The 26,731-nt window shown below is 50.5% G+C and overlaps 1 protein-coding gene across 1 annotated transcript; it reads left to right on the plus strand.

The window, feature by feature from the left end:
* Positions 1 to 26,598, plus strand: AP1G2 (adaptor related protein complex 1 subunit gamma 2). Its single transcript, XM_082197613.1, has 22 exons — positions 1 to 150; positions 979 to 1,183; positions 2,272 to 2,396; positions 6,498 to 6,639; positions 7,389 to 7,485; positions 8,599 to 8,675; positions 11,569 to 11,664; positions 13,573 to 13,653; positions 13,993 to 14,091; positions 14,727 to 14,782; positions 15,940 to 16,053; positions 17,086 to 17,226; positions 17,877 to 17,931; positions 18,433 to 18,555; positions 19,114 to 19,203; positions 19,348 to 19,478; positions 20,508 to 20,615; positions 21,395 to 21,551; positions 22,376 to 22,493; positions 23,652 to 23,818; positions 24,914 to 25,012; positions 25,614 to 26,598. The coding sequence occupies exons 3-22, from the start codon at positions 2,272 to 2,274 to the stop codon at positions 25,716 to 25,718; spliced, it is 2,181 nt and encodes a 726-aa protein (XP_082053739.1). The 5' UTR covers positions 1 to 150; positions 979 to 1,183; the 3' UTR covers positions 25,719 to 26,598.
* Positions 26,599 to 26,731: the final 133 nt, after the last annotated feature.

Below are 26,731 nucleotides of genomic sequence, written 5' to 3' on the forward strand. Positions count from 1 at the left end.
TTACCTGGCTGGTTAACAGACTGTTGTCCGGAAATGCAATAAGTTGACTAAGCAGAAGGGGAGGATAGAGGGGGCACCAGCTGCCCCTCTGTGTGTCCCTAAAATATCGTGAAACGAAGAAGAAACCGTGTGCAGTGAATCTCTGGACAGGTGAGGAGAGGACCAGAGAAAAGGAATGAATGAAAAATTAAGTGCTGGTGGGAGTTAAGATAAGGGGGTGATAATCCCAAAAGAGGGTGCTAACATGCAAGAGAGGGACTTTGGGTTCTGTGGGGGTGTCTGGTGGCCCACTAAATTTGCCTGCAGCTCATATGCATATGCAGATTCATTCAAAGTATGCACATTTTAAACTGTCCATCAAAATGGAAGGAGGGGTTAAGGGAAAAGAGGAAGGGGAGAGAGTTTCACCGATATATCTGAAAGGCTATGCTCAATTTAAATTCACAGTTGTGAGGGCTACACTGAAGAGGCAGTTTGAGGGCAGGGAGAGGCTGCTTTTTATGGTACAGGAGTGAAATTCGAGACTTGAGGTGGGCAGAAAAATATCGACTGAGCTTAAAGCCTCCACAAAGGGCTTTTGATTTCCAATCCGGAAATCGTCTGCAATAAGGGCCACTTTACGGAACCAATTCAATTCTGTTCTTTCCACTGCAAATGTGGATTAATCCTCTACTTCCCCATAAATGTGGAAAGAAAGTATTGGAGGGAGGGAAACCTTCGTTTTTTACTACTCGTCAAAAGGTGTGAACTAATTTGCGTTAAGCGATTTAGACCTAGCGGCAGGTTGCTGGCATCCATTCCTAACAGGAAGCCGTGAGTCCAAACCCAAGGAATACAGGCACTCTGCACATTCTCAGAAGCAACCTGTTATTACTTCCTGTCTTTCGGGCTTGAGCTGAGGAGTAAGAGTTGAGGTTCCTGCAGGTGCCACGTGCCAAAGGCTGCCCCCCAAAAAATTATTCCGCTCTTCACTTCCAGGATGCCGGAAGCACCTCTCACATTGCCGGTCCTGATCCGGACCATACGGAGTGCACGGACCCAGGCGGAGGAGCGGGAGCTGGTCCAACGAGAAAGCGCCAAGATTCGGGGGGCCTTTCGGGGAGATGAGCCCGACACCCGTGCCTCCAACTAAGCCAAGTTGCTCTACATCCACATTCTGGGCTATCCTGCTCATTTTGGACAGGTATACACCCGCACTGCATGTGGGGAACTGTAGTTTGTTAAGGGAGCTGGGGATTGTAGCTCTGTGAGGGGTAGACTACAGTTCCCATGATTCTTTGGGGGGGGGACCTTGGCTGTTAAAAGTGCTCCAAAAGTGTACTAAGCGTGTTTTATTTATTTGATAAAATTTATACAGCGATGGGGTGAGCTCCTGTTGCTCGGTCCCAGCTCCTGCCAACCTAGCAGTTCAAAAGCACGTAAAAATGCAAGTAGATAAATAGGTACCACTCCGGCGGGAAGGTAAACGGCGTTTCCGTGCACTGCTCTGGTTTGCCAGAAGCGGCCTAGTCTTGCTGGCCACATGACCCAGAAGCTGTATTGGCTCCCTCGGCCAGTAAAGCGAGATGAGCGCCACAACCCCAGAGTTGGTCACGACTGGACCTAATGGTCAGGGGTCCCTTTACCTTTTTATACAGCACTTGATGTACAAAGTTCCACCCCCCTGCCCCCAAACTTACCTTCCTCACATGTCCTCGCAACAACCGTGTGAGGTAGTTTTAGGATAACAGATAATAATAATAATAATAATAATAATAATAATAATAATTTATTTATACCCCGCCCATCTGGCGGGGTTTCCCCAGCCACTCTGGGTGGCTCCCAACAGAATATTAAAATACAAAACCTGTTAAACATTAAAAGCTTCCCTAAACAAGGCTGCCTTCAGATGTCTTCTAGAAGTCTTGTTTTTCTCTTTGACATCTGGTGGGAGGGCGTTCCACAGGGCGGGTGCCACTACCAAGAAGGCCACTACCGAGATGGTCAGTCAGTGAGCTTAATGGCCGAGTGAGGATTCGAACCCAGGTTCCATTTAGCTTCTTTAGCTAATGCACTTATAGTGACTTTATATGCAACTACCCCTCAAAAACCCCTCTGCTGATATTCCCAAATGCCGATCCCCACCGAACAGCAGCCCTTAAAGGTCCCAGTAGGATACACCCCCAACTAGAATGTTCTGGGATTTAGCCTGGGGGTTTAATCAATCGAAGGTTGTAGTTCTGGTGTAATCAATAATGGTGTGTTTCTTTCCTTATTCTGTCTTGAACCCAGATGGAGAGCTTGAAGCTAATCGCCTCCCACCGTTTCCACGAAAAGCGGATCGGCTACCTTGGCGCTGCCCTCCTATTGGATGAGAAGCAGGACACTCACCTTCTGCTGACCAACAGTATCAAGAAGTGAGGGATGAAACCAAAGAGTGTTTGTGGGGGGGGGGCAGAAAGAGAGAGTGGGTGCCCCCACACTGGACTAGTACATATTTGGGAACTGAAAGCTATTATTTAGGGCAGAAGTTTTCAGCCTTCTGGAATCCACGGCCTCCTTGACCAACTACGTTCTTTCTGGTCCTCTCCTCTCCACTCTCTTTGGGGGTCCTCTGGGCAGTCGCTGCCGCCACCCCTGCCCCAAAGATAGGTGCCTCCTCTCTCTGCCCCACAGGGGGCCTGGGAAGAGGATGCCCCCAGCCTTTGGAGCCTGGCCAAAGGTGAAGGTGAGGCCAGCATCTTACTCAGCTTGGAAGGCAGTAGTGGGAACAGCGGGCACTGCCAGGCCTGCATGGTGGAAAGGCTCCCCTTCAGGACTGGGCACTCAGCTTCCAGGCAGGCATTGCATACAGCAAGCACAATAAAAGCCAGCATGGTGCCTGCCTCCCTGCCCACCTTCCCACCTGTCTGTCCATTCCCAACAGCAATGGCTGGCAGACTGGCCGGCTTGGCTCCTCGCCCGCTTGCTTGCTTACTTCAAGGCCGCCTCACCTCCTGGCATCCAGCACCCAATGGCCAGCCCTGGAGGCAGCTTTCGCCTGTGGAGCTTGTACAGGGGTACCTCGGGTTAAGTACTTAATTCGTTCCGGAGGTCCGTTCTTAACCTGAAACTGTTCTGAACCTGAAGCACCACTTTAGCTAATGGGGCCTCCTGCTGCCGCCGTGCGATTTCTGTTCTCATCCTGCAGCAAAGTTCTTAACCCGAGGCACTCTTTCTGGGTTAGCGGAGTCTGTAACCTGAAGCGTATGTAACCCGAGGTTCCACTGTATTAGGGTTGCAACAAACTGCTGTGCAAGCCTTTAGGGTCATAGACATGAGAGGACATCATAGGGGGGAGGGAAGGAAAGAGGGTCAGAGGCCAGTGTTGCCCGCAGCACCCCTGACCATCATTCAAGGCACCTCAGGGTGCCAGGGCACACTGGTTGAAAACCACTGATTTAGGGTTATACTAAAAAAAAAGAAACCAAGGCTACATTCACTCCATGCATTTAATTTTTTTTTTAAAAAAATGATATTTTATTCATATTTCACAAAGAATAAAAACAAAATCCAACATTTAAACGTTTATGCATTTAACCTACAAAAGCAAGACAAATAAAAATGCACAATAAAAAGATAGTTCATAGAGGGAAAAGAAAGGGTGATAGATAGGAAAAAGATAGTTGATAGAGGAAAAAGAAAGGAAAAAGATAGAGAATAAAAGATAGAACCAAAGAGAAAGACCAAGAATCAGAGCTAGAAATAAGTTAATATTTTCAGATCTTATATTTTCTTCACTAGTTTCTTGACCTCCTCACACCTCCCATTTTGTGTTCCAGTTCAAATACAGTGGTACCCCGCAAGACGAATGCCTCGCTAAACAAAAAACCCGCAAGACGAAAGGGTTTTCCGATTTTTAGAGGCTTCGCAAGACGAATTTCCCTATGGGCTTGCTTCGCAAGACGAAAGCCCATAGGGAAATCTCCTGGGACAGCGGGGAAACGCAGCGCACCTTCTCCTCTGTTCCCAGACCTGTCCTGAAGGCTTGTGGTGGGAGGTCCGGGAACAGAGGAGAAGGCGCGCAGCCTTCCCGGGGCTTGCGGTGGGAGGAGGGTTTTTCCTCCCCACCGCCAACATTCAGAACAGAGCGCCCCTCGCGCGGGGCAGACACCTGCAGCTTGGGGAGCCCTGCGGGGAAGTCCTTCTTCCCCCGCCAGCCTTCAGAAAAGGTCTGGGGACAGACTGTCCCCTTACCTGGTCTGAAGGCGGTTTCCCTAGGAACGCATTAATTGATTTTCAATGCATTCCTATGGGAAACCGTGCTTCGCAAGACGAAAAACTCGCAAGAAGAAAAAACTTGCGGAACGAATTAATTTCGTCTTGCGAGGCACCACTGTATTAAATTCAGCAAATCCTTACCCTCCAGCATTTATCCTTACTCCATATATTAACCTATTATTATAAATATCCATTTCCAATAATCAATCCCTAGTTACATTTTCTTAAGCATCTCTTTACCAGTACCACTTATTTTCAATCAAACGTCATTTCAACATTCCTTAATTTTACAGTGCTTCTGCAGGTAATCTTTAAACTTCTTCCAATCTTCCTCCACACTCCATGCATTTAAAGTGCTATGATACCATTTCAAACAGTCACGGCTTTCCCCAAAGGATCCTGGCAACTGTAGTTTTGTTAGGGGGGACAAGAGCTGTTTAGGAGACTCCTGTTCCCTTTCCGAAGCTCTGGTTCTCACAGTGGTTTAACATTCGGTCTGTCTTAAGGTTGCCATTTTTCAAGAAGTAAAAAATCTGGACACAATGTTGTTGAACTTTTTTTTGGGGGGGATTTCCCAAACCGTTGTGGAGCTTTTTGGGGAAAATGAACCCCAAAGTTGTTGATCTTTTGCCGATTTTTCAGAATTCCCCCAGGACTTTAATTTCATCATTAGAATCCCGCACATGTCTGGGAAATTCCAGACGAATGGCAACCCTAGTCTGTCTACCCTGGGAATTTTAGCTCTGGGGGGATAGGGGTTTTCTAACAATGCTCAGCAACCTTAGCAAACTACAGTTCCCATAATTCCAGGGGAAAGCTTTGTTACTAGACTGGCGAGTGGGAGCAGCCGCCGAGACCACATAACACCGGTCTTGAAAGACCTACACTGGCTCCCAGTACGTTCCGGAGCACAATTCCAAATGTTGGTGCTGACCTTTAAAGCCCTAAACGGCCTCAGCCCAGTATACCTGAAGGAGTGTCTCCACCCCCATCATTCAGCCCGGACACTGTGGTCCAGCGCTGAGGGCCTTCTGGTGGTTCCCTGGCTTCGAGAAGCCAAGTTACAGGGAACCAGGCAGAGGGCCTTCTCGGTGGTGGCACCCGCCCTATGGAACGCCCTCCCACCAGATGTCAATGAGAAAAACAACTACCAGACTTTTAGAAGACATCTGGAGGCAGCCATGTTTAGGGAAGCTTTTAATGTTCGATGCATTACTGTATTTTAATATTTTGTTGGAAGCCGCCCAGAGTGGCTGGGGAAACCCAGTCAGATGGGCGGGGTATAAATAATAAATTGTTGTTGTTGTTGTTTGAAGTGCTGTCCTAGCACCTTAAATGTACAGGTATCAACCTGGTATTTGGGAGTGTGGGCAATTCAGGTGTGCTTCCAGTGAAAATCCTGGGAATCTAGTTGAAAGATTTATGAGGAGGGGAAGGGACCTGCACTATGGGCTCTGAAGGAATGGAGGCTGAGATTCAGAATCACAGAAATGTCGAGCTGGAAGGGACCCACAAGGGCCATCTAGCCCAACCCCCTGCAATGAAGGAATCACAGCTAAGGAATCCCTGACAGATGGCCACCCAAACTCCGCTGAAAAACCTCCAAGGAAGGAGAGTCTGCCACCTTCTGTCTGTTCCACTCAAAACAACTCTTGAGGCTTGGGGAAAGACATGTCAAGGGAACTGGGTCGCTGGGGGTTCCTTGAAATGCAATGTTGGGGTACCAGCCAGAATACGGCAGCTTAAAAGTCTTTCAAAACACCAGCCTTTCCTGCTGGTTAAAGATGGCGGCCATCGGTAGGTCTTGAGGGTTGAACGTGGGGAATGAGTAGTGTTATGTACTGAGTTGAATAGGATCCAAACTGCAGCAGTCTGACTGGTCCTAGAACAATAGGATCCAAAATGCAGCAGTATGATTGGTTGGCAGGAACCACCCAATCATGCTCCAGATATAAGTGAATCCACAACCTGATTGGCTTACAGTAGAATTCCAGAATTAGCCAATCATGTGCAGCCCATTGTGTAAATAATGTATATAAAGCAGATACTTTGAGGGGACCTTCATTCATTCCTCCTCACCACTATGAGCTGAATAAAGAGCATGAAATCACTTTGCGACTCTGAGTATATTTCAAGTAGGAAGGAATATACGGGAGGTGGGATTTGTGTGCCTGAGGGAAGCTGTTCGGACAGGGGATGTGAATATTTGATAAACTGTGGCATCTTCCATTCACCTCACTTTCTTTTGCTCCCCGTAGCGACCTCCTGCACCCCACTGCCTGGGTGCAAGGCTTAGCTCTCAGCACGCTGGGCTCCCTGGGATCGGTGGCCATGTTCCGGGATTTGGCCGGCGAAGTGGAGCAGCTTGCCAGGGTTGGCCAGCCCTCCGTGCGAAGGAAGGTGAGACCCCGCAGCTGAGATTTTTTCTTTAAAAAGCTGAGATTCCAATGATAACAACAACAACAACAACAATAATAATAATAATAAATTATTTATACCCTGCCCATCTGTCTGGGTTTCTCCAGCCACTCTGGGCAGCTTCCAACAGAATATTAAAATACAATAGTCTAATAACATTAAAAGCTTCCCTAAACAGGGCTGCCTTCCGATGTCTTCTAAAAGTCTGGTGGTAGTTGTTCTCTTTGACATCTGGTGGGAGGGCGTTCCACAGGGCGGGCGCCACCACTGAGAAGGCCCTCTGCCTGGTTCCCTGTAACCTCACTTCTCGCAGTGAGGGAACCGCCAGAAGGCCCTCGGAGCTGGACCTCAATGGGGGTGGAGACACTCCTTCAGATATACTGGACCGAGGCCGTTTAGGGCTTTCAAGGTCAGCACCAACACTTTGAATTGTGCTCGGAAACGTACTGGGAGCCAATGTAGGTCTTTCAAGACCGGTGTTATGTGGTCTCGGTGGCCGCCCCCAGTCACCCGTCTAGCTGCCGCATTCTGGATTAGTTGTAGTTTCCGGGTCACCTTCAAAGGTAGCCCCACGTAGAGCGCATTGCAGTAGTCCAAGCGGGAGATAACTAGAGCATGCACCACTCTGGCGAGACAGTCCGCGGGCAGGGAGGGTCTCAGCCTGCAAGGCAGTTCCGTGGGGCACATTGGGACCCCCCCCATAATCCTTTGCTCTCTGCCTCCGCTTCTAGGCCGTGGTCTGTGCTGTACACGTTGTCCGGAAGGTGCCCGATCTTATAGACGTATTCACTCGACTCGGCGAACACCTGTTGACTGAACACAATACCGGTAAGTGCCTTTGTCCCTTCGGCTGGGGCTAGGGGGACGCCTCTTCGCCCTCCCCGTCATGGCAAGGGAGGAGACCATCTTGGCCCTGCCCATTGGCCAGAAAAGAAGCTGCTGGGAACCTTTCAGAAAGGGCTCTGGTAAGAACTTTGCAGCTAGTGCTTGAGTTTGCTTTTTTCCTTCTCCCTCCCAACCTCTTTTCCTTTTGTGTCGTGCCTCTTATATTATAAGTCAGAGAGCAGGGAACGTTTTATCACTGGACACTGTGTAAGCCATTCCGGAGGGCCTTTTTCTTTCTTTCTTTTGCTGACGAAGAGTTTAGGGCTGGGGGAGAAAGCTACAAATAAATAAATAAGTCCCCGCTCGTGCGTGCTTGGATATTCTTCGGTTGCCCAGAACGCTTGAGCCGACCGCTCCGTTGCAGAAGAGAAGGACTGAGGCAAAGTGGGATGGCAGGGGTGGGGGATTCTCTTCAGGGTTGTTTGATAGTGGCACCCGCCCTGTGGGACGCCCTCCCACCAGATGTCAAAGAGAACAACAACTACCAGACTTTTAGAAGACATCTGAAGGCAGCCCTGTTTAGGGAAGCTGTTAATGTTTGATGTATTACTGTATTTTAATATTTTGTTGGAAACCACCCAGAGTGGCTGGGGAAGCCCAACCCGATGGGTGGGGTATAAATAATATTTATTATTATTATTATTATTATTATTATTATTATTATTATTAAGCTTGAGAGGAGAATTCAGGCAGGTATTCGACTAAGTTTTGCTCACGGTGAACCTGCCGAAATTGATCGATATAAGTCAGGTCCATCAATTTCAGTAGGGCTACTCTTTGCATGATTTGGATGAGTACCCACCCCCCCTTAGGAAGGTAAGACGAGGAGGCCTGGAGGGGCCCAGGGGGGAGTTTTTTTTCCAGAGAAGCGGATCTCAAGGAACGATTTGAAGGAGATCTCAAGAAAACGCCGCTCTCCCGTCACATTGAGGCGGTGCAGAGAAACCGGGATCTGGGGAGTCTTGGTGGGCCTGGGATTTGGGAAGGTAGGGGACGGGGCTTAGGAAGTCAGGGTAGGATCCGCACCCGGTCTACCTGTCTCTCTCTCTCCCCCAGGCATCCTCCACGGGGCTGTCATGCTGATCTCAGAGATGTGTGAACGGAGTCCGCAAGCCCTGGATCGCTTCTGCAAGGTGGGGCATCTGTGAGCTTGGCACCTCTCCCTGCATCCGTTGCAGTTAACGCGCAAGGGCTACGTGCCTTTTGAGCAGGGGAGGGTGGGGGAGGGCGAGCTGCTGCTCAAGGAGCCTGTGCCTTGCATGCATTGAGATTGAGGTTGAATCCTGACAAGACAGAAGTATTGTTTTGGGGGGACAGGAGGTGGGCAGGTGTGGAGGATTCCCTGGTCCTGAATGGGGTAACTGTGCCCCTGAAGGACCAGGTGCGCAGCCTGGGAGTCATTTTGGACTCACAGCTGTCCATGGAGGCGCAGGTCAAATCTGTGTCCAGGGCAGCTGTTTACCAGCTCCATCTGGTACGCAGGATGAGACCTTATCTGCCCGCGGACTGTCTCGCCAGAGTGGTGCATGCTCTGGTTATCTCTCACTTGGTTTACTGCAATGTGCTCTACGTGGGGCTACCTTTGAAGGTGACCCGGAAACTGCAACTAATCCAGAACGCGGCAGCTAGACTGGTGACTGGGAGCGGCCGCAGAGACCACATAACACCGGTCTTGAAAGACCTACATTGGCTCCCAGTACGTTTCCAAGCACAATTCAAAGTGTTGGTGCTGACCTTTAAAGCCCTAAACGGCCTCAAAGGCCCAGTAGACCTGAAGGAGTGTCTCCACCTCCATCATTCTACCCGGACACTGAGGTTCAGCTCCGAGGGCCTTCTGGCGGTTCCCTCACTACGAGAGGCCAAGTTACAGGGAACCAGGCAGAGGGCCTTCTCGGTAGTGGCGCCTTCCCTGTGGAACGCCCTCCCACCAGATGTCAAAGAGAACAACAACTACCAGGCTTTTAGAAGACACCTGAAGGCAGCCCTGTTTCGGGAAGCTTTTAATGTTTGATGTATTATAGTATTTTAATATTCTTTTGGAAGCCGCCCAGAGTGGCTGGGGAAGCCCAGCCAGATGGGTGGGGTATAAATATTATTATTATTATTATTATTATTATTATTATTATTATTATTATTGAGTCCCGGGTTCAAGACCCGCATAGCAGGACTGGTTTGGCGCCCACCAGGAAATGGGGATGGGCTGTGGCAACAAACCCAGGAAGGATCTGGCCTTTGAGATTCTCCCCGGGCCACACCCCCTCCCAAGCCACACCCCTTCACCCTCAGGACACGCCCCTTCCCAGCCTTGCTTGGCCCCCTTCTCCCGTGTTTCTGGCTGGAGCACATCCTTGATATTTTGAGGATGACTCTCGCTTGCCTGGACGGGAGATAGGGAAGGGGGTGCGTGGAAGCTAGCCTACTGCAGAAAGGTAAAAATTGCATGTGTTGCTTTCGGCTCCCCCCATCAGTGGCATGCGGCCTGAAATATACTCGAAGTCGAGAGTGGATTTCATGCTCTTTATTCAGCTCATAGTGGTGAGGAGGAATAATTGTTCCCCCAAAATATCTGCTTTATATACATTATTTACACAATGGGCCCCACGTCATTGGCTAATTCCGGGATTCTCCTGTAGGCCAATCAGGTTGTGGATTCACTTCCACCTGGAGCTGGATTGGGTGGCTCTTGCGGACCAATCATACTGCTGCATTGTTCCAGGACCAATCAAACTGCTGCATTCTGAATCCTATTGTTCTAGGACCAATCAGACTGCTGCATTTTGGATCCTATTCAACTCAGTACATAACAGTTGACCATGAGGGAATGTGGCCCTTAGAGTAAAAAATATTCTCCAAGGACACAGAAAAAACTGTTCATGTATGTGGCGACAGCTGTGCGGATGTTACCAGCCCAGAAAGAAGACCATAGTCCCTACCAGGGAAGAATGGCAGATTAAGTTGACGGACTCTGCCGAAATGGCAAAAATGACCTGAAAGATCAGAAATCAGGAAGACCAAAATTTTAATAAGGAATGAGGGAAATTTACCTTGGAGACCACTTTAAACAGTTAAAATCGTTAGCGGAATTGCAATAACAGTTGTAATGTAACGAGAACTATGGATACATGGAGGGGGTGGGGAAATAATTTGGATCATTATAGAAGATGCAGTAGAAAAGGCTTAACAACGGAACCCAGGGAGGGGAATGAGAGAAGTCCAAAGATTCATGGGAATATTGCATTTTCGGAAGGTGTGACTGTAAATTTTAATATGTAAAATCAAATAAATAAATTGGGAGGGCGGGAATAATGTTCCACAACCCCCCCCCCCAAAAAAAAAAAACAGAGGATGCCCTCCTAAACAACCTTACATGGGAGCAAGGCCCATTGAAGTCCACAGATCTTACATGTATAATAGGGTGGTGCTGTCAGGAGGAACGAAAAACCAGAAGTTGCCTTGGTTTTGGAACTGCCCCATTTTGAGATCAAAAGTGCTTTATGGATTGGAGGAGAAATTACCGTATTTTTCGCCCTATAGGGTGCACCAGCCCATGGGGCGCACCTAGTTTTTTTGGGGGGGAAATAAAGAAAAAAAATTTATTCCCCCCCCAGGCACGGTGCTGGGGCGGGGGTAGCCCAAGCTTCCCCTGACCCCAGCCCTCAGAACAGGCTGCTATCCGCAAGCCTTGGGAGCTCGGTGGGAACTCCCACGGGCTCCCAAGGCTTGCGGATGTGTTCCTGAAGCCTGAAGAGCAAGAGGGGTCGGTGCACACCGACCCCTCTCGCTCTCCAGGCTTCAGCAAAAGCCTGCATTCGCCCCAGAGGACGCACACACATTTCCCCTTCATTGTTGGAGGGGGAAAAGTGTGTCCTATAGGGCGAAAAATACGGTACCCAGCGCCACAGGAAGGGGCATTGGGATTCCTGCGAGAGGGCATTGCAAGGAACAAGAGGCAGGGCTCTGGAGGACGGATGCTTTGTGATGGATCTTCTGCTAACCCTGCTTTTCTGTTCTCTTGTTTCCCTCCAGTTTGTTCCTCAGTTAGTGGGGCTGCTCCGTAACCTGGTGGTTGCCGGCTACTCTCCGGAACACAGCATCTCCGGAATCAGCAACCCTTTCCTGCAGGTAAAAGGATCTCGTCCCCTCCAACCTCCCCTCTTCCCCTGAACTTCTGTCTCACCTTTCTTTCCACAATTCAAGAGAACCTGGAGTGCATTTAAGAATTGCTTCCCGCAGAGAGTTTCAAGGGCACAAACACTGAGCGATTAAAAAACAACAACAGGTATAAAAACAATTTCAAATCCAATTTACAGGTACAGGCTGGGACCCTTTTTTATCTTTTTAACTCCACTTAAAAGTTGGTTGGAAAAGGAAGGTCTTCGGACAAAGGAGCAGGGAAACAGCTAGCAATCCCGTCAGCCTTTGCACTGACCTCGGAGGTCTGTTGGGGTTTGAGAAAGGAGGTTTGGAGGGAGCAATTGTGGTGGGTTTATGGCAGAGGTTTACAGGCTTTTTAGATGCTGTTTCACGTGGTACGCAGGAATGTACCCCCCCCATAGCTGTCAACTTACAGATTTGAAAATAAGGGACCAGCAGCCTTGAAAATAAGGCATCAGCAGCCAAAATAAGGGATTTTCAGAGCACAGGTAGGTTCAACTTCTGAGCCCCTCCGAGCCAAAGGCAGAAAGCCCAGCCAGCAGCCAAACGAAGCCTCAAGCGGTGGTTCCCACAGCGCAGCAACCTGGCAAAGGGGATGCAGCAAGGAAAACCACCGTCACCTCTCCGCTGGGAAGCGCTGAGTCCCCAGGCAACGCGGCCGATTTGATTGGCACAAGGCATGCAAGCTCCACCCCCCAGTCGTTCTTAGACTCCTTATTGGGTGAGCAACGCAGCCAAGCAACACAGTTGGAGCCTCCCTCCTCCCTGGCCAGCAGGGAGGGAGGGAGAGGAGCTGCTTCCTTTGAAACCCGGGAAATTTAAGGGACATCATCAATAAGGGACAGCAGCGGGACACGGCGCTGGGATAAGGGACTTTCCCGCCAAATAAGGGACGGTTGACAGATATGAACCCCTCTCCCGTAAGTGGGGAGACGTCTGTATTAGCCCGGACACCCCTATCTCGACTGATCTTGGAAGCTAAGCAGGGTCATGCCTGGTGAATATCTGGATGGGAGACCACCTGGGAATACCAGGCGCTGTAGCCTTGAGTCAGTGTGGATTAGTGGTTCAGATGCTGGGAGACCAGAGTTCAAACCGTGACTGACCAGGTGGCCTTGACCCATCACAGCGCCTCAGCCTAGCCCACCTCACAGGGTGGTTGTGGGGATACAATGGGGAGGGAGGGAAGGGGGCATCGAGCTTGTGGGATACAAATAGGGTGAGACAATAAAATGTGGCTGGGCTTAGCATGCCTCCGTGACCAGAAGGGTGGCGAGTTGACTGCTCAGCGACTGAGCTGAGGGAGAGAGTGGAGCTTTCCCTCTCTTTGCCTCCTCTTAAAGTCACCTCCTCTTCATAATAATAATAATAATAATAATAATAATAATAATTTATTACAGTGGTGCCCCGCAAGACGAATGCCTCGCAAGACGGAAAACTCGCTAGACGAAAGAGTTTTCCGTTTTGGAGGTGCTTCGCAAAACGAATCTCCTATGGGCTTGCTTCGCAAGACGACAATGTCTTGCGAGTTCCTGCGGGTTCCCCCCCTTTTTCTAAGCCGCTAAGCCGCTTATCAGCTGATCCGATAAGCCGATAAGCTGCTAAAAGCCGCTAATAGCGCTAATCCGCTAATCCGTCAATGGGCTTGCTTCGCAAGACAAAAAAACCGCTAGACGAAGAGAATCACAGAACGGATTCTTTTCGTCTTGCGAGGCACCACTGTATATATACCCCGCCCATCTGGCTGGGTTTCCCCGGCTGCTCCGGGCGGCTTCCAACAGAATATTAAAATATAATAGTCTATTAAACATTAAAAGCTTCCCTAACCAGGGCTTTACTCCATCCTCACCTCCCTGATAACATCTCTCCACCCAGGTACAGATCCTGCGGCTGCTAAGGATTCTGGGAAAGGACAACGAAGACGCCAGCGACGCCATGAACGATTCCTTGGCTCAGGTGAGCCCAACGGTTGTTGCTGGCGCTGGAAAGGGTGCCCTGGGTGAGGGAGGGAAGAGAGACATTTAGAGGACTCTGGAGAACAGAGTTCGCTTCACCATGAACAAAACGGGGGGTCCATTTAGCCTCCACGTTTCGATTAAAACTTTGCTAGGCCTGGTCTAGATTGTATGACCTAGAACCCTTCGTTAGCAAGGGCTGTACCATTTGGGGGGGGTTGCCGTCAGTGAAGAGGGAGGAAGAGACCAAGGTGAAGGCCTGCGGGGGGAGGGGAGCGGGACGGGGGAACGTCCCACACCAAAAGCCAGCAAGGCTGCCAACCCCTCCGCTTCCTCCCAGGTGGCCACCAACACGGAGACAACGCGGAACGTGGGCAACGCCATCTTGTACGAGACGGTGCTGACCATCATGGGCGTCCGCTCGACCAGCGGCCTACGGGTATGGGGGATTCGTACGGGCCAGGTGGACTGGGCTGATCCTGCACCTCTTGCGTTCAGATCTTTTGGGAGGATGTTGGGTTGTTTGGGTGCAAGTGGAATATTCTGGGCGCCTCCTGGTGCGATGATGGCTCTTCCCATTTCTAGACCCCACATACGATCAAAACTGATCGTGGGGAACTTCAGGCCCCTGATATCAAAACGGCCCTCCAGACCTCTCTGTTTGGCCCCAGAAGTCCTCTCCCAAAGCCACACCATTCTCAGGTAGTTCTGCCTCGCTGGAGAACCGCAATGATAAATCTCGCTTTCCTGGAAAGAGGATGGAGAGGTCTTTGGGGTCTGTGCGTCTGTTTCCATAAACCTTTGAGATTTGTGTGGCTCGGGTGGCAACCTGTACAAGGATAAGACCTGTATCTGTTGTTCTAGCCACTTTCGCCCACTTGCTGCCTCTGGTCTGCGGCCCCTGAAAGGTTGCTTTTGAGGGAGTGCGGCCCCCAAGCCCCAAAGTCTTCCACATCCAGCAATCCCAAGCTAGAATCTGCTTGTTCTGAAGCTTTTCCGTTCTTCCTCTGCCCCCTCAGCTCATACAAATGGTACGTTTTGGGAATTAAGGACACTTCTCTTTTCTACACCCAGGTTCTCGCTATAAATATCCTTGGGCGATTTCTCCTTAACAAGGACCGGAATATCAGGTACAAAAACCCCCACGAAACAAAGCACTGGAATGACCCAGATAGAGCTGGGGGGAAACGCCGTCCCAACAATCACCTGAAATTTTCCTGTCGGAATTTTGAAAATATATTTTGGGGCCGAGTCTCCTTATAACACGTTTCGCCCTGGCTCCTTTTAAAACGCGGTGGGACCACTGAAATTCGAGAAGAGGGTAGGATGTTGGAAGATGGCGTCTGCAATCAGGGGCCTCGAGCGAATTTTTGAACCCTAGTCTCCCGGTTCCTGGTCCAGTTCTCTGGCCCCTGACCCACACCGGCCCACAGCGCTTAGGGCTGCATTGTCACAACCCTCGACTCGCCTTCCTCACTGGCACTGCAGATCCCTTATTTCCCCTTCATGATCTGCCCCCTTCTCCTAATTCTTTGAGGTCCGTTCTGTAGACGCCGGTCTGGGAGAGGGAGCGTGCCCAGAGACCCTCAGGTCCCCTCATGAGCCGCCGCCAATGGCCTCACGGCTGAGGGAAAATGAGGGACGGAGGCTATTTCTCAAATATCTCCCCCACCCCCAAGAGAAGGCAGCCACCCCTTTTCCACAGCGCATGAGAAGCAGCCGCGTGATAACTCGGCCTATTAAAATGCATCCTCAGGGGCGCGGCGCTTCTTTTCTTCCCCGGTGAAACAGTGCGTGAAATTAATTTGCCACACGCTTAATTCAGATTTGCTCGCATCTCCCGGCCACCCTGACAGAGGTTGTTTTAGGGCCTCGCCGGCCGCCATTTTGGCTGCCCATGCCACAGTCGCCCGTTTCCCCCCTTGCCTCCCACCCGGAAGCGTCCCCTTTCCATCTTGAAGCGAATCAAGGAGAAATGCTTCCGACTTCGTTGGCTGCGGACGGTCTTCTTTGTGCCGCTTCCCTGGTTAAAGGGCCTGGGAGACCAGGGTTCGAATTCCCGCTCGGCCACGAAGCATTCTAGGTGGCCTTGGGCCCCAGTCACTCTTCTCTCAGCCTATCGCACCTCGCAGGGCTGTTGTGCGGATAAAACAGTGAGGGCGAAGGATAGCCCCGAGCGCCTGGAAGGAAACACAGGATGTAAATGCGATGGATTAAGCTCTCCTCCTCTCCCTCTCAAGATGTGATTTATTTATTTTTCTCTTGTCGGGGGGAATCTTCCCTTTAGATACGTGGCTCTAACATCTCTACAGAAATTGCTGCAAGAAGAGAACAGTGCCGTTCAGAGGCACCGGGCCACAGTCCTTGAATGCCTGGCCGACCCGGATCCCACGGTGAAGAGGTGAGACTGTGATAGGAACTTTGAGGTCTTCGATATATGGTAAGGTTCATAACTGCACGTACATAGATCAGCACAGGAAGACCGACCTGAAGTCATTTTGATTCCTAAACTGAGCAAATGTTTTCTCCGCAAGGTCAAAGTGGGAAACCTCCCATTGTCTTTTCCTTCACAAATCCTGTCTTAAGGGTATGTCTGTGTTTGAATAGGGTAATTCCTTCCAGTAGCACCTTAAAGACCAACTAAGTTAGTTCTTGGTATGAGCTTTCGTGTGCATGCACACTTCTTCAGATACACAGAAAGTATTCAGATCTGAATACTGAAGAAGTGTATGTGAAGAAGTGTGCAAGCACACGAAAGCTCATACCAAGAACTAACTTAGTTGGTCTTTAAGGTGCTACTGGAAGGAATTTTTTTATTTTGACTATGGCAGACCAACACGGCTACCTATCTGTAATTTGAATAGGGTGTGAGCCTGTGACCTGGCCCAGGAACTAAGTATTTATCATTACAAAAGACTGGACAGGCTCCCCTGGCAATCCAATTAAGTAACCTGCCAGACAGGAGAAAAACAACATTCAAATTTCTGTTTTAGACCGCCTTTTCTGTGATGTAGGTGCGATGTATCTGAGGCGTGGTCTTAGGTTACACCCCTTCTGTGATGTATGTATGATGTTTCTGGGGGTGGTCTTGATCTACAGGGTGGCAATTTCAAAAGTCTTTATAAGGCCTTGCACACCATTTTTCTGGGTTCCTCCTCCTTTCCTGCAGGTGAGGGGAGCACCCTGTTGCAACAGATCAATAAAGATCAGGCTTACTAGCTGCTTTGCTTCTCAATATTCTCTGGTTGGCCTCTGTTATTCTCTCCTACCAATAGGGAACCTATGTAAGGACTCTATATGGGCTCTTGGATACCCCATAAGGGAAAAGGGCAGTTTTTGTTTACAACAAGACAAGGGGGAAAGACAGGGCCAAGGCTCCGGGAGACGATGTCTCTGAGTCGGGAGAATTGCTCGCTTCTCCCTCCTTCCTCAGGCGAGCCCTACAGCTGAGCCTCGCCCTGGTGAGCGGCAGCAACGTGAGGACGACCACAAAAGAGTTGCTGGTTTTCCTGGACACCTGCGCTCCGGAGCTGAAGTCGGACTGCGCTTCCGGAATATTCCTGGCCGCTGAGAAGTGAGTCGGGTCCGGCCGTTGCCCGTAGGGGGCATTGTAGAGCAATCCAGGGCAGGTTTTTTTTTGGGGGGGGAGGGGGTTGAATTTTGCAGTTTTTGCGCTCATGGCAGAGCAAAAGACTCTTAATCTTAGGGTCGTTGGGCAAAAGATTCCTGCCAGTCTCCAATTCTGTGACCTAAGACTTGGGAATTCAAAAGATGTCTTGGTTAAATTAATAAGATTTGGTTCTCCTTGGTAAGTGAAACGCATGTAAAATTGCACAGAAATAATTAAAAACGAGCGCTTGCAGTTATATTATACAGCACATTAAAAAAAATTATTGTTCATTTTTATTATTATTCAGCATCACCTGACATTTTCAGAAGGCGAAATGAAAGTCTTTGGTTTTCTGAGAAAGCAGTTTATGTGCTTTCTAATCAAACGTAGATTCGCCAAGCTGAATGTTGTCCCACCACAAAAATAATAGCAGATTTGAATTCCTCACACCCAAAAACGTATTTTTAAGGCCCTCCCTTCCTGAAGAAATTAGCCAAAATTAAGTTCCACCCCTTAAATTGACATGCTCTGGCAGCGTGAGGGGCACTTTCAGGCAGAGCAATAGGTCTAAAGACATTCCTGCTCTTCTCCTTTTCTTCCCCCACCTACTTCAGGTTTGCGCCCAGCAAGCGTTGGCACATCGACACCATCCTCCAGGTTCTGACCATGGTAAGATGGAGGCTGGGGTGGGGGCTAGGATCCTTGGGGAGCAGCGGAAAGCTGTGTGGCTCAAGGAAAGGCCTTCCTCTCGCAAGGGGTTGTGTTTGAAGAAGCTTCGCCATCTGGACTAGAAACTTCCTTCTTTTCTTTTGGGAGAGGCAAGAAACAGAAAGCTGACATCCTCAGGCACCCAAAACACCCCCTGCTATGAACATTTTTCAGGCTTTAATATTTATTTTCCTCTCCCTGTTTCCAGCACCCATTGAAACTGCCATTCTAGGTGTGTTGAAAAAGTGAGTTTCAAGGCCCTCCCCCCCTTCACATAGAGCCCACCAATAGCAGCCCAGATTCCTTAGAGTGCCTTCAGAGCCAAGTCCTTGGTGGTTTGGGCTTGTGTGGAGGAGGAGCAATCTGTTGAACCCTTTTTAAGGGAAGGAAGGGCCAAGCAGAGACATATCTCTGAGAAGGAGCGTAGCTCACACCCACGGTTCCTCTCCTTAATCTCTGCAGGCTGGCTCCTACGTACGTGACGACGCGGTGCCCAACCTCATCCACCTCATCGGAGGTGCAAAGGAGCTTCACGGCTATGCGGTTCAACAGCTATACAAGGCCCTGACCCAAGATATCTCTCAGGTATGAGATTGGGGAGGGGGGTGATGGGGGAGCGGGGCATAGAGAACCCGAAGAGGAAGAGTGAGGCTATGTATCCTGTGCCCACTTCCTTGCAAGTGAGTTCCACTCAAAGTTTTTTATTAACTGAGCAGAATTTCTATAATGCTTTGCACCAAAACCTCTAAGCTGTTCTTCCTATACAAATAGAAATGTAAGGCTGTCGTCACGCTGCAATTATCAGCATTGGGCCAGTTGTTGTCTCTTAGCTAACCTACTTCACAGGAACCAGTGCACTACCTTGAGCTCCTTGGGAGAAAATATATATGTAATAAATAATAATAAAAGAACGTGGGAGGTTTTTTTTTAAGAGGATGTGAAAGGCGGGCGAGCAGAGGCAGCAGATCCCAGTAGAAGACATTCAAATTACCCATAAAACTATATATTAAAAAGCCCCCCTAAAAGAAATCCACCCTTCAGAATTGCATATTAAAATGCACGTCAAATGTACAGGTTTGTAGGCTTGCTTAACCGAAAAGCCTTTTCAGCTGGAGCCCTCCCTCTCTCTTTTTCCCCTCCCAGCAACCCTTGGTCCAGGTGGCTACCTGGTGCATCGGTGAATACGGCAACCTCTTATTGGACGGCAGCTGTGAAGAGGTGGAGCCCACTCAGGTGAGGAGTCAGGAACTGAGGGTGGGCATTTTGTGGGGAACATCGAACGGGGGAAGTTTGCTCACACCCCCTGGGGAAAAACCACCCCACTTCATTGTGGCTTTTCCTCCTTCTCCTTTCTCCACTTTCCCCCCACTGCGGCAGGTGGACCCAGAGGAAATGGTCTCCATGTTGGAGCGAGTGCTGCAGTCGCACCTCTCGCTGCCGGGCACCAGGGCCTACGCCCTCACCGCCCTCATGAAGCTCGGGACCCGTCTGCAGGGCAGCGACATCAAGTGAGCTCACCACCGACATTCCCACCCTCGCAGGTTCGCCACGGGTTAAGGCTGCGGACGCACCGTAACCTGCAACCCTGGGAGTTGTAGTTTGAGCTACAGCTCCCAGCACCCTTAGCAAACAAAGGTTCCCAGGATTCTTTGGGAGGGGAATTGTGTGCTTGGTTTAGCCTCGCAGCCTCAACTTCCCCTCTTCCTAAGCCAGGCCTCAGGGGCAGAGGTGGACGTAATAACAATAATAACAACAACAACAACAATAATAATATAATATTTATACCCCGCCCATCTGGCTGGGTTTCCCCAGTCACTCTGGGCAGCTTCCAACAAAATATTAAAATACAATACAGGGGTACCTCGGGTTAAGTACTTAATTCGTTCCGGAGGTCCGTTCTTAACTTGAAACTGTTCTTAACCTGAAGCACCACTTTAGCTAATGGGGCCTCCTGCTGCCGCTGTGCTGCCGGAGCACAATTTCTGTTCTCATCCTGAAGCAAAGTTCTTAACCCGAGGTACTATTTCTGGGTTAGCGGAGTCTGAAGTGTATGTAACCTGAAGCGTATTTAACCCAAGGTATCACTGTAGTCTAGTAAACATTAAAACGTTGGTGATCTTTGGGAGCCCACGGAATTCAAATGCCAAGGAGAGTCTGACTTAATACATAAGGATGAGTCTTCTGGTGGCAAGAGCTGTTTGACAGGGGAAAGGACTCCCCCAGAAGGCGGTGGACTCTCCTTCATTGCAGGTTTTGGAAACAGAGGTGGGCCATCTGTCAGGGATTCCGCGATTCCTGCGTTGCAGGCGGGTTGGGCTAGATGACCCCTGGCTTCCCTTCCAACTCTACAATCCTACGACTCTACGACTGGCAGGGTGTAGCAGTGGCAAGCGTTGGACCACCCTGTGAGGCCTTTTGAATTGAGATGCCTCTGTAATATTTCCCGCCTCATTCTGTGTCCTGCTTCTCTGCCCGAAGCAGAGGCTGCTCATAACCTCTTCCCCTCAATTCTTTTTTCCTGCCCTGCCTGCCCTGAGAAGTCGGATCCGGAGCCTGGTTTCCATTTACTGCAGCTGCCACGACGTGGAGCTCCAGCAGCGGGCGGTCGAATACAACGCCCTCTTCCGGAAGTACGACCATCTCAGGTACTCCTCGCAAAAGATGGGAGCCTGAAACTGCTCTCGTTCTCGGGTGCTCTGCATATTCTGACCTTCTGTGTGGGCGCTTCCATTCACACAACACCCATTTTTTTAGCTAGCTTCCCCATTTCACCCCGTCCAACTTCGAGCGCTGAAAACTTTGCTCCGAATGGCCTTCCGCCTTGACAGTCTTTGCAAACATTCTTTGTGGGTGCTCACAGGAAGCCTTCAGCGGCTAAACCTCCACAGAGGAAGACCAGTACCAAAATCTGGTTTGGAAACCTTTATTCCTGACCCGCAGGTCATAGGATGGGTGAGGAGGGTTCACGGCGGAAACAGCCGAGCCAAGTCACCGGCAGATAAAATCTCTCTCCTACCCTGCTTCCCCACCCTCTTGCCAAGTAAAGGTAAAGGGACCCCTGACCATTAGGTCCAGTCACGGACGACTCTGGGGTTGCGGCGCTCATCTCGCTTTATTGGCCAGCATGACTAAGCCGCTTCTGGCGAACCAGAGCAGCGCACGGAAACGCCGTTTACCTTCCCGCCGGAGCGGTACCTATTTATCTACTTGGACTTCATGCTTTCAAACTGCTAGGTTGGTAGGAGTAGGGACCGAGCAACGGGAGCTCACCCCGTCGTGGGGATTCGAATCATCGACCTTCTGATCGGCAAGCCCAAGAGGCTCTGTGGTTTAACCCACAGCGCCACCCGCGTCCCATCTCTTGCCAAATAAATCCCCACAAAAGGCCCGTATCTCTCAATTTTTTTTTCTTTCTTCCTGCCAGAGCATCCGTCCTGGAGAAGATGCCCTTAGTCGACAAAACTGGCTACGCCGAAGAAGGAAGCGAAAAAGAGCAGAATGGAAGAGAGGGCGCTGTTGCTCCTCAAATCCTGGAGGTGGCGCCAGCACCCAGCAACGTCCAGCAACAGGACTCTGGCCAGGTGGGGAATTACTTTGCCAAACGGTTGGCACCAGGGGGCACTTGGGAGCAGGGCAAACCCCAAACTTGACGGCAAGGTGACATTTTGGAGCGGGGAGCAGCCGTAATCCAGGATTACCAATTCCAAATAAGGATTTGGTTTTCAGAGATGGCCAATCTTGGCTTCCCCTAGACTGGCAGCAACACAGCAGAACCCAAACATAATGTTGGATTTTGAAGAGCCCAGCTGTTAATTTGGCCCACCTCCTTTTATAAAACCGGAATCCTGTATCATCTCGACTCTTTCCTTACACGAATCAGTTGGGCGGACAGCGAGCTTGTTGCTGCGCCACAGAAAGGCTGAACTGAACTGGAACCGAACCGGGTTGGTGGGGGTGAAACCTGAATTCAAGTCTTGATTTTTAAAGGAGGCGTTTTGAAAGTGCAGCTTGTGAACCACCTGTGGCTCGTGAGCTTTATCAATGCGGTCCGTGGCAGAAATATTTAATTAATCAATTTTAAATATTGGTTTTATCATTTATATGCCTCCCAGCTGACTGGCTTGCTTCCACATCTAGCACAGAACATAAAAATGTCTAAACCACTGGCGGAAAAACCACTAAGTGACCCACCAAGATTTTCAACAATTTTAAAGTGGTCTGAACACCCACAGCCCTATTTTAATGTGCCCCCCCCCCCCGGCAGTGGCTGTGCTGTTTCTGTTGCCTCTCCTTTCCGAGATTATCACTGCATGCCTTTGCCAGAGCTCTCTGCACTGGTGCCCTGCGATGGGAATCCCCCCAACCTCGCCATCCCCTCTTCAACACTCCCTTGCTTCCCCTGTAGGTCTCTGATCTTTTGGATCTCCTTGGAGGCCCCGCAGATCCCCCTCCAGCCCAGCCCAGCACTGGCACCCCGGCAGTGGAATCCTTCCTCGATTTCCTTGGCGATCTGAAAGCCCCAGGTATGTTGACCTAAGAGTTCTTTGCTGGTGGGAAGGGAGCTGCTTGCTTTTTGCGGCTCGATTCTTGACAAGACCCTTTCAGGCGAGTCTGCAAAGGACAACTCCCCCCCCCCCAATATTCTTTCATTCCATCACTGCCCTCTGGGGGTCTTCAGGACAGAAGAAATAAAGTGAGGAGAGCTCCATCTCACATGGGTGTTTCTGAGCAAAAGCACAGCTATAGCACTCTTGTTGTGTTTTAACAATGAGCACTAAAATATGCCTGTATACCTGAAGAAGCATCTCCACCCCCATCGTTCAGCCCGGACACTGAGGTCCAGCTCTGAGGGCCTTCTGGCAGTTCCCTCACTGCGTAGAAGTGAGCTTGCAGGGAACCAGGCAGAGGGCCTTCTTAGTGGTGGCGCCCGCCCTGTGGAACGCCCTCCCAGCAGATGTGAAGGAAATAAGCAGCTACCTGTCTTCTAAGACATCTGAAGGCAGCCCTGTTTAGGGAAGCTTTAAATGTTTGATGTTTTATCCTGTTTTAATATTCAGTTGGGAGCCGCCCAGAGTGGCTGAGGTAACCCAGTCAGGTGGGCAGGGAATAAGAAATAATAATAATGAATATTATTAGGGCTTTTTTCAGCTGGAACTCAAGTTCCGGCATTTCCAGGTGGGCATCATTGCCATTCTAAGAGAAGGAGGGAGGTGTTTGTGGTGAGTTCGGCTCCTTTTTTCCTAGAAAAATAGCAATTATTATTATTATTATTATTATTATTATTATTATTATTAAAAGCTGCTCTGTTTTGAGTAATGCAACAAAGGGAAAGCTACAGGGTCCAATGAAACCCCTTCTACGAATGGCACTCACAGCATTTCCAGAGAAAAATACAGAAGAGACCAGGCTGCTCCCTGCTTAGCCATGTGGGCCACATATTATTGTGAATGGTCAAAAGAGGCCTCTTCCTCCAGGGGGACCCAAAAGCCACAGCCTCTGAGCTGGAAGGTCACAGTGCCAGTCCTGTGTACGCTGCCTGGGGTTACTCAGGTGAGGGCAAGGCCCTTTGCACATGCTCAGGTGTGCCTTGGCTTGGCATGGCTCTGGGGACTTTCTGTACCTCACAGGGTGGTTGGCCGGAGGGGAACTAGACTTAGCTGGCCGCCCTTCCCTCCCCGCAGCCTCCGCCATCGCCCGCATGGTTGCGTACGAACAAGATGGCCTGCTGGTCGAATTTTCCATGGAGCGGCCGCCGCTGGAGCCCACGTTGCTGCTCATCACAGCCACCGTCTCCAACAGGACCCCCCACGACGTGGCCGGGTTTTGTCTGCAAGTGGCCGTCCCCAAGGTGAGGCCCCGGGTGGCTTTAGAAGAGTGTTGGAGAGCCAGTGTGGTGTAGTGGTTAAGAGCGGTAGTCTCGTAATCTGGGGAACTGGGTTCGATTCCCCGCTCCTCCACATGCAGCTGCTGGGTGACCTTGGGCTAGTCACACTTCTCTGAAGTCTCTCAGCCCCACTCACCCCACAGAGTGTTTGTTGTGGGGGAGGAAGGGAAAGGAGAATGTTAGCCGCTTTGAGACTCCTGAAGGGGAGTGATAAAGCGGGATATCAAATCCAAACTCCTTCTTCTTCTTCTTGGGCGAGGTCGCAGAGGAGGCCACAAGCCACAGCGGCCGCGATGCTTCTGAATATGAGTTGCCGGGAATCACAACTGAGGAGGACCGCTGCGGCCGTGGGGTCTTGCTTGTGGGCTTCCTCAGTGGGGCATCCGCTGGGCCCCCGGGAGAAGAGGATGCTGGGATAGATGGGGACCCCCTTTGGCCTCACCCAGCAGCCAAGAAAATCTGCTGGTGTTCTTAAGAAGGAGGGGCAGCCTCCTTTATGCTCCTCCCAGTGCCAGAGGGTTTCTGGGCAGGCAAAAGGAAGCACCGTATTTTTCGCTCTATAAGACGCACCAGACCATAAGACGCACCTAGTTTTTGGAGGAGGAAAACAAGGAAAAAAATATTCTGAATCTCAGAAGCCAGAACAACAAGAGGGATCGCTGCGCAGTGAAAGCAGCAATCCCTCTTGCTGTTCTGGCTTCTGGGATAGCTGCGCAGCCTGCATTCGCTCCATAAGACGCACACACATTTCCCCTTACTTTTTAGGAGGGGAAAAGTGAGTCTTATAGAGCAAAAAGTACGGTAATTCTTTACACGAACTATGGAACTTACTGCCACAGGAGGCAGTAATGGCCATCTTGAAGGAGGGTTTAAAAGAGGATCATACAAAGGGATAATGCTGTCAACCATAATGTTTTAAATTGCAAATGAAATCCTTTTGCAGGGCAGGGAGGGGAGAAAGCAGGGAGGGAAACGGCCCTGGATTTTTCAGGGGTCAAAAGCTTTTTTTAAAAAAATGATACGCATTGTTTGGACTTTCACCTGCTCCTCTTCTAACAGTCGTTCCAAGTGGAGCTGCTGGCCCCGAGTGGCTCTACAGTCCCAGGCCAGGGTGGGCCCCCCATCACCCAGCTCATCCGAGTATTGAACCCCAAAAAGGTAAGAAGAGTGAGAGGAGGGATATACGTGCGGCCAGGGAGTGGGAATTAACCTGTGATCTGAGCAGCGATGTCATTTCCTGCCTGGCCATCGCTTAAAGCAAGGTGGTGACATCACTTCCTCTACTCATGTGAAGCGACGTGCAGAGACTCTATTGCTTAAGCTTCCTGCGGGCCACTTCTGTTGGCAGCATCCGAAGGATGTTTTCCGCTGAAAACAGGAAGAGGCACCGTCACACTCCCACATCACAAAGACAGCAGTGATGTCACTTCCTCCTCTGCCCTCGCCGGTTGACTTCACCTTGGTTAGCGTAACAGGCACCAGGGTGATGTCACTTCCTGTTCCTCCAAGGAGGGCACTCTCCAGCAGTCTCAGCCGCCCGAATTCACTCTCTTTCCCCATTTAACACAACACGCGTCGCCCTCGCTCTTCCAGCAACACTAAGGACTAGCGGCTTAGCTCTCGTAAAAACGGAATGAACGCTGGGGTTTCTGCAGCATCGAATCCAGAGCTTTCTGTTTTGCAGAACGCAGCTTTTAATGTTTGCAAGCAGAGATTATACACCCAGCGTCAAGTAAGTCTTATCCCTTTCTGATTCCAGCTCCCACTCCGAATGAGGTTACGACTTGCCTACACTCTGCCCTCTGGAGCGCTGGTGCAACAGATCAAGGAAATCAACTCATTCCCCGAGGCTGCCTGGAAATGAAGAGCGAGCGGCCCACTGTACCCCTCCCTCCTTGACGGTCCCCCTAAAATGCACTCCACTCCGAGGGAAGGGATGGGGTGGGGTGGAGAAAAACCCTTGCAATGACACCATCTCACCACCAGGTGGCGCCTTTGCTCCAGGTGGGTGCCCCAAATAACAACACCCATGGGTGCTCCCCTTTTGCACAGGCGGAAGGGCAGAGGGCGCCTCTCTCGCCGGATCCAAAAAGGGATTTCCGAAAGAGGGAGGCGGGCGGGAGAAGGGGAATCCCCGTCTCAGCCAGCCCCCTTTCTCCCTCCTCACTCCCAGCTGCTGGCAGATCAATTCAATTGATCAGCCAGATGGGGGAAACTCCACAACAACTGAGCGAGACTAAATGGAAATCGATGGAGATAAAGAGTGGGTTGGGGGGGTGGAGGGGGAAAGCCCTCTTTAACAAAAACAAACACCAGCTATCCCTCTTCATTGCCGGATTTGGTTTTTTCACCTCTGGCTGTGCTGCTGGTAGGTCCAACCAATCTCCCTTCCAGACGCTGGCTGGCCCCAGCGATAGCGACGCTGCAGTTGATGCACACTGAGAGTAGTGCAAGAACCACTCCGGGGAAGCCCTGTCTTAGCATTCTGTCGGGCGCTGTTACACTATGCAAGGGCGGTGAGTTCCGCAGATCCACAATATGTGGCACCCTCTAGATGGGGCTGCTGGAATTGGCAGCCCCAAGCCCCTGGGTTGTGGGTGTGTTCTAGCTTGGGCAAGGCCACACTGCGTACCCCTCACACTTCCTTTCTCTCTCCCCTCACCCCCATCTCTACACCTGCCCCCTGCCGCTCTCCATCGAACGGCCTTTGAGCTTTCAGCGTGAATAAATATCTTCTCAATGCATTCTATGTTCTTGTGTAACAGGGCAAACGCCTGGCTGTTTCGCAGCAGGGAGCCCCTCTGCCCAGGCCCGGCTGCTATTGGCTGACCTGCTGTGATGTCACGCAAGGCTCCCGACTGCCGCGGGGTGTCGAAA

Source organism: Podarcis vaucheri (assembly GCF_965113315.1).
Source record: "Podarcis vaucheri genome assembly, chromosome: 13".
NCBI classification, from domain to species: Eukaryota; Metazoa; Chordata; class Lepidosauria; order Squamata; family Lacertidae; genus Podarcis; species Podarcis vaucheri.